A 7,765-nucleotide genomic window follows, 5' to 3' on the forward strand; every position below is an offset into this window, starting at 1 on the left:
TTTATGACAACTTCTGACAGACACTCACAACTCTGACACATGCACAAAGGGGATATGACACCATTGACAAGCAACCAAATGAAATGGGCCGTTACCTTGATTAAAATTATGTATTTCTCTAGGTTTGAAAATTGTTGTTAACTTTTGGGATATAAGTACACAACTCAAACAAAAATACATAATATAGGTCTAGTCGTTTTTAGACGTTTTAATGCCGACGTTACATCTTTAAAACCTTTAAAAGACCTATTATTGATCTAGAATCTTATGGTGGTGGCTGCTCTATATGTCTGGGGGCAGCGTAAGTATGTTAAACGTGAGTGGGAGCAAGAAAATACAAATTAAAAAGGTTTCAAATTTAAACTCCAGTAGAATTCCATGTGAAGGTGGTGATTCAAACAATCTTACGAAATGTCCACTGCTGCTCCACGATTGCTCACAGGTGATTCTACTGGATGACACCTCAACTGCTGGGGAGCACTGTGGTGACATGTAGTTTCATATTTTCACCCAAAATGTTAAACTTCTAGAGCAGAAGTAACTCAATAACAAAAACAGTCAATTAATCTGCAGCAATGAAGGAACACTTTAAATTGCCATCCACTTTATTCAACCTTAAATATAGTCAGTTTAATCCTCTTAGTGCCGAACGGGACAATGCTAATGTTCATGTGAGCCCAGATTAACAGGCATTTAAAAACAAATGAAGCCTCCCGCAATAAATCTTTGTTTGTTTTAAACCCTCTTCCCTTTAATAACTATTAATAGACATCTGAGCAGCTGGTGAGCACAAAGACTATGATTCATTTGAATATTATGTCATAATTGCAGCACTGTATTTCCAATTTTATAACACCAACACCAACGTAAATAATGAATACAATGCCAACAATGAAAACATAAATGACGGATTTGAATTCAGATGAATAAAAACTAGATTAAAAAACACAAGCCATGCTTGTTTCTCTCTCTCTCTCTCTCTCTGTCTGTTTGCTTTCTTTTATATCTCTTATCATCTTGTTTCCTGAGTTTCTCTCTCATACACACAGGAAGAATGCAGTAAACAAACATTGTACGGGGGTAAATGTACGACTACGCTACAGTATGCACACACACACATGACCATGTTGTCCTGAGGGCTGCCAGTAAACGACAAAAACATCTCCAGTAAACAGAGGAGATTGTACCGGGTGTGTACTTGTTTGTGCTTGCATCTGCATAACTGCTAAAGACGCTGAAAGTCTGAAACACTTTCCCTGTAAAAAAGAGTGTAAAAAAACTGTCACCTGCGGCTTTTCAGAAGTCACTGCTGTACGCGAGGTGACACGCCAGCGTAAAAGAAGGCAAATAAAGCTGCTCAATTGTGAGAGACGCTGCACTCTGAATATTAAGTGTCTCACACCTACTATATTCAGAGCATCTTTGGCTATGCAGAAATACATATGTGCATCTAGACCTGTTTTTAAATATGGTTGTTTTTTTTTCTTCATGTGAATGTATGTGCATATCAAATGGATGTTTGTAGTTGTTTTTTCTGTTGCATCTTTCTGAACATGTGAACAATAGACCATTCTAATTGGTCTGCAACAGCTGTGCATCTAGTGACATGGCAGTACAAACATGCACACAGCAGATAATGGACATACAGTACATGTTAAACTCATCACTGATTTGTTTCTGCATGTGTATCTGCAGGTTAAGTATGACTGCAGCAGCAGGTGTGCTAACAGGCTTGGCTAAGCTAAAACGCCAAGACTCCGCCCGCTCTCAGAACAGGGCGTTACCTACATCGTCAGGCCTAGGAAACGCCCCAGAAGCTGCCCCCAGGTAATTATCTTCTTTCCATGAATTTAATATTAATTCAAAGACTACTAGGACCTGTAAATGAGCTTTTTCAGCAACTACTTTGGGCAACAGGAAACTGGTAGCAGTTTAATTTCTATGTGATTCTTGAGCGACACAAAAAGCCAGCATTGATATGTTCACAAAAAAATGTGTGCCAGGTGTTACGGTCCATGCAAATGCTTTGCAATCTCTACATTTTTGTATGGTGGCTGTACTAATAGATATAAATGGTTCAGGAAACTATAATCTCTGTTTTTTTCCCCATATTTTTTATTTAGAAAGCGGAAACGACGCACCGATGTCGTGGTAGTACGCGGCAGGGTCCGCCTCTACTCCGCCTCCGGGTTTTTCCTCCTCCTGGGACTGCTCATCTTGGCTGTAGGGATCGCCATGGCGACGCTGGGTTACTGGCCGCACAGTGAAATCATGCCCTCGGCAAGATCGAGGACTGGAGGAGGATCTAAGACAGCGACTGCTGGAGGAGCTAAAACGTCTGCCACCGGTGAAGAAAGTGGAGCCAAAATGGCCGTCACAGACGAGGACGTGGCTAACTCCAGCACGAGTCATAATGTGCAAGGTAAGGAATGGAAAGTTAACCTGAGTTGTTTAATTAAATTGGTTCTGAAGGTTGACTGAGTCAGTTTCTCTGGACCCTCTCTAAACTCTGCACTCTGCAAATTCCTTATATTAAATGGCTCCAATTTCAATAACGAAAACTATGACGAAATATGTTCGTCAGCACCAACGTCATTAAACATTAACGGTGACGATATCAAACATGCAATATCGTTGACGAAAAAAGACAAGACTAAAATGTAGCTTAAAAAAGCTTTTTCATCAGATAATCATAAATTTAAAAAAAATTACTAAGATTAAATTAAAAAAAAAAAAGCTGACAAATTTAAGAGAGAAAACATTTTGACTAAAATCGGATGACTTTTCGGTGACTAAAACTGGACTAAATCGTTCTGAGTTGTCGTTGACTAAAACTGTGAAGGATAAAAATGACTGAAATGTGACTAACACTAATAAGCATTTTCGTTTAAAGACTAAGACTAAATCTAAAATAGCTGCCAAAATGAACACTGAATGACTCACACCTTCCATGTGCTCTGCATGTAGGTACGCCTTCCAAGCAGACTGGGGGCGCATTGACGCGGTTCCTGGAACAGCACCGTCACTCTGAGAGGATGAAGATGTTCGGGCCCTTCACCATGGGCATTGGGATTTTCATCTTCATCTGTGCTAACGCCATTCTTCATGAAAACAGAGACCGAGAAACTAAGGTAGGAATGAAATCAGCCTATCAACACACACAGACACAGACACTGGGACATGCATCGGTGTCTACCTGGCACCAGAGAAATAAAATACTAGAGTTACTAGCGGACTTTAAAGGTCTACATGTCAGCCAATAAGCTGTGACAGGAAATATAAACAGAACTGATATTGCCTTGCAAGGTTTGAAATTTCTGCAGAAATTGCTTCTTCAAAAGGTTATGAAGGACAAATTCAAACAGGTTTTTCAATTCTGAAAACACAAAACCCTGAGTCAATAGAAGATGTAGTTAATATTCCTCCCCATTTCCGTATTCTCATTTCACTTCTTCCTCCACTTCGTTACAAAATGAGGGGCATGCACAGTGCAGTCATCCATATTCATCATCTCTTCATAACTAACATGCAAATCATATTTCTGCCAACCTCATTCCATCACTATCTCTGCAATTTTCCCTCTGATCACATTTCCTCCGCTCTTGTGCCCTCTCTCTCCTTTCCTTGATTCGATTAATCCTCCCTTCCCCCCCTTCCAGGTAATCCATGAGAGAAACACGTATTCCAAGGTCACAAACATCCAACGAACACAACACAGACTTGAAACTACAGATTAATATGCTCTAATGGAATATTTAACATATCCTCAGGTTATTTAAAGATGAATATGTCCGCTGCTATTAATAATATCTTTCTCTTCTGCACTAGATAATCCACATGAGAGACATGTACTCCACCGTCATCGACATCCATCGCCTCAGGCAGAGGGAGCAGAAACAGCACCATCACCGCAACAGCGCCTATGCAAGAGAAGTTGGAGATCTTCGAGCCTTTGGAGCTGATAACGCGGCGCGGTTGGCCAGCAACTCCCTCCTGGCGTTCTCCTCTCGGGCCGGAGGAGGAGGCTCTACGGAAGAGGAGGAGGTGCTGTTAGGTGACGAGGAGTTTCACAGACACGGGGCGCAGGCTAAGTTGGATTGTAGCTTTGCGGGGCTGCTGGCGCCGCTCTACAAGGATCGCTCCTTTTGCGTCCCGGGGCTCGGGTTGGCTCGCTCGGACTCGGCGCACCACCAGTGGTCGGTGGACGGGGATGGGGAGAAGGGAGGACACCACGCACGCTCTATCGTCTCCTCCTCTATCTCCGCGTTCACTCTGCCCGTTATAAAACTCAATAACTGCGTTATTGACGAACCGGAGATGGAGGCGATCACTGAGGAGGAGCGGGGAGGAGAGAGGAGAGACGGAGAGAGGTCACAGAGGCCTCTGAGCTCCATGGAGTCTCTGGTGGTTCCTGTAGCATCTGTTGCCAAGGCCACCAAACCGCCGGGCTTACACCGGAGCAACTCCGCCTCCTCGTCCTCCCACTGCTCCTCCGTCTCGTCTTACTCCCTCTCCCCCGCTCCCTCCTCTACCTCAGGCTGCTGGCTCTCCCCTGGAGCAGCCAGGAGCGACTTTGGCTCCAACTCCTCCCTGCACATGCTCGGCAGCCACTCCAAATCTCTGGACCTGGAGCGTGGGCCGAGCATGCTCAGCGTGCACCCGGAGCAGCGGAAGCACCCCAGCTGGCCCCGCCTCGACCGTAGCAACAGCACCCGTAGTAACGGTGGCAACCGGGGCAGCAGTAAAGGCTACACGCGGCTGGAAGACAGGGAGGAGCAAGGGGAGCGTCTTTTAGACGCGTCCGTGGCAGCGAGACGCGAATACAGTCGGCGGGAGAAGCTGATAATGATATCGAGGTCGCATAACAATCTGAGTTTTGAGCATGAGGAGTTTAACAGCAGCACGCTGAAGAGGGGCAGCTCTGAGACACGATTTTGAAGACGTTGAACTAAAAGGTCGAAGACGGTCCGTCCTGTTCTGTAAATTTCTCTCCAGACTGTAAGAGTGTACAGTGCCAGAAGGAAGTTGAACAGCTGCACCCTGGAGAGAGGAAACTCAAACGTCAAACACTTCTTTTGAGTAGCAGGACGAAGAGTAGTGAGTCACGGACGATCCTGCGCAGTCAAAGGTGCAGGCCTCATGTCAGTAAAGACGCTAAATGCCTGCTGTACCAGGTCCACAGGTGCTGTTCTGTATCTGTGACCTCTGTGGAGGGAGCTACAGGGATCAATAAAAATAAATCGCATTACATCATCAGTCTACTTTAGACAAAAATAGTTCTAATAAAGTTTTAACAGGTTCTCGACCCCTTTTGTTTTTCTGAAAGTGTTACAAGGTTTCGTTCCAGCAGCTGCTGGTGAAAACAAGGACACACTGGAAGCGCTTTGAGCAAGTTTCTTCCTCAACGGATGAGAGTGACACAAAGACAAATCTTTTGTAACAGGGTCTAGGCACAACCTGAGAAATTATCATAACTAGTTTAATATCAAAAAGAAGAAGCTCTGAGACTATAATAGTAATATTAATGATCTTTGCTTGTGTGGCACAAAGTTGCAAAGTGCTTAATATGGTTGTATAGACAGACTGATTTGCTGGTCTTGACACAAAAACAGATCTGTAAACTAAACTGATCCAGAATCAGCTTGTAACTTACAGCCTGGTGTAAATCTTCAGTATATGAGAACATGTAATGGCATACTGCAGCGGCGAGGCCCTAAAGTCCAAAAGACATAGATATTAGTGGTAAAGTATTTGTTTTAAAGGTGGTTTATGTATGTTTGTGTGTCTGTTTGATCCTCAGATCGTAGCAGATGTAGACATCCACATCCACAACTCAGACAAAACCAGTTACTATAATGTCAAAACGCTGCAGCAGAGCAGATATGAGTTAAATCACAATGCTGCAGGCTGCAAAATACAATAACGGAGTTCATGTTGCCCCGCAGTCACAATATATATTGCTGCCCTTTCCCAAGAACTATAGTAAGAAGTTTTGTATGTCCGCTACTGAAAACTAGAAGTTATAACTTAAGGCATCTTAAGTTAATTTCTTACGAGAAAACATCTTGATTGACGTCACTCAGGATATGCAGTCTATTATTCATATGGTGATCATTTTTTGTAGACCTGTTCCCAAATGTATTCAGTAATTAGAGAAAACCATAATATTTGAAAACTCATAGAGTTGAGTACAACCAGAAGTATGAAAAATTAGGGCTGTAGCTAATGATTATTTTCATCATTGATTCATTTTAATCAATCAGTGCTCTGTGAAATGCCAAAAATAATGACAAATAATAATCACATCTGAGGCATTTCTACTTGATAAATGACTTAAACAACTGAATAAGAAAATTCTCATTGATTCATTTCAAGTCAATCAACACATTTTTTGGCTCTGCGCTATTGAAAAAACAACATTTGAAACAAAAATCTGTATAAAAGAGAGTGTGATGTACTGCCATCACGCTCACATCAACAGTAAATCACCATGTTCACATTGATCTTGTGCTATCTGTTTGAATCCAGTAAGCTGAAATAGTAAAGTCCAACTGAAATTGCATTTTTCTTGTCCGCTACAGCATACATGTACCGCTCTTGAACAACGACCCACAGTAGCTTCCCTACTAAAGTCTCCTTCTGATCTAACTTTAAAAATTGAAAACACATCTTGTCGTTGTACTTGTTGAACGAGTAACCAAATAAACACTGACTGAAGAACAAGACTTGGCCAAAACCGAGTATATGGCTGGACTGTGTATGGTCACACTGTGAATTTGAGGCTAAATTGTTACACAAATAGTCAGTGGTTCAAGTCGTGACGGTACCTGGTTTTCTGCTCGCCATTTCAAACAGGAAACAACACGAAGGCCTGCTCATAAACTTTATGTTATTCCCTCTAAACAATCCCCCAAAATCTACCTCTGAAAACATTAAGGCCGCTGCTGAATCTCGTTTTATTTTAGAACTAGATCGCCCCTTTTAAGTAACAAAAAAACTATTAACAATGCATTGAAAAAACATGACATGACATTATTTTTGACTACAAAAAGGGATGACTTAATGTGATTTCAGTTGGACTTTAAAATATGAGCCTTGCTGTTTTCTGCTATCGTCCCCGTTTGCCGACTTGTGTTGCTTTTTATGTATTTATTTTTTTGGAAAAATCTTCACCATGTGATGACGATTGCAGGTTCGACTTCAGGAAACCAGCTACTGAGCAACATAGTAATAATGTCTCAGCATATTTTATTAAAATGTTGACAAGGTGTGTTGTGCCAAACTGAATCCAGCTTCAGTATATATGAGCTGATATGATGCCTCTGTATTGCTCGATATCTCTGTTTCGGGTTCTGTTTGGTTTGTCAGCAGTCATTATTAACACATTCATCAATGTAGTTAAAACACCTTCTGTGCTACCTTTAATGAGACACGTGTGAACGATAAAACAGCAACAGAGCCCTTTTTAGGAGTGCAGGAGTCTTGCCAGAGAGCTTCATTAACTGGTTCCCAGCAGTTTATGGGTCAATGTCCAAAATAAATTGTATTTTCACTGAAAGGTGTTTTGTTCTGAGTGTGAGTGTGTTTAATCAAGACGGAATCCTACACAAGGATTCACACATTTCAGGGGTCAGTGGGAGGCAACAGCATCTCCTGGGTACACACACACACACACATACACACACACACACATGTACCAACCGTCACACCTAAACACAACTTCCCAAATACATTACTAATTCCTATTTATCTGGCTTTCATCCTC

At 42.2% G+C, this 7,765-nt stretch overlaps 1 protein-coding gene across 1 annotated transcript in view; it reads left to right on the plus strand.

The window, feature by feature from the left end:
* The window catches only part of tmem200a (transmembrane protein 200A), a 19,578-nt gene extending 12,016 nt beyond the window's left edge, over window positions 1-7,562 (plus strand). Inside the window, exons 2-5 of the mRNA XM_074615614.1 lie at window positions 1,696-1,827; window positions 2,124-2,422; window positions 2,968-3,131; window positions 3,829-7,562. Coding sequence (XP_074471715.1) covers window positions 1,703-1,827; window positions 2,124-2,422; window positions 2,968-3,131; window positions 3,829-4,938 — 1,698 coding nt within the window. The 5' untranslated portion in view covers window positions 1,696-1,702 and the 3' untranslated portion in view covers window positions 4,939-7,562. The remainder of the gene's footprint in view (window positions 1-1,695; window positions 1,828-2,123; window positions 2,423-2,967; window positions 3,132-3,828) is intronic.
* Window positions 7,563-7,765: the final 203 nt, after the last annotated feature.

This window comes from Sebastes fasciatus, chromosome 18, assembly GCF_043250625.1.
Source record: "Sebastes fasciatus isolate fSebFas1 chromosome 18, fSebFas1.pri, whole genome shotgun sequence".
Taxonomy (NCBI): domain Eukaryota; kingdom Metazoa; phylum Chordata; class Actinopteri; order Perciformes; family Sebastidae; genus Sebastes; species Sebastes fasciatus.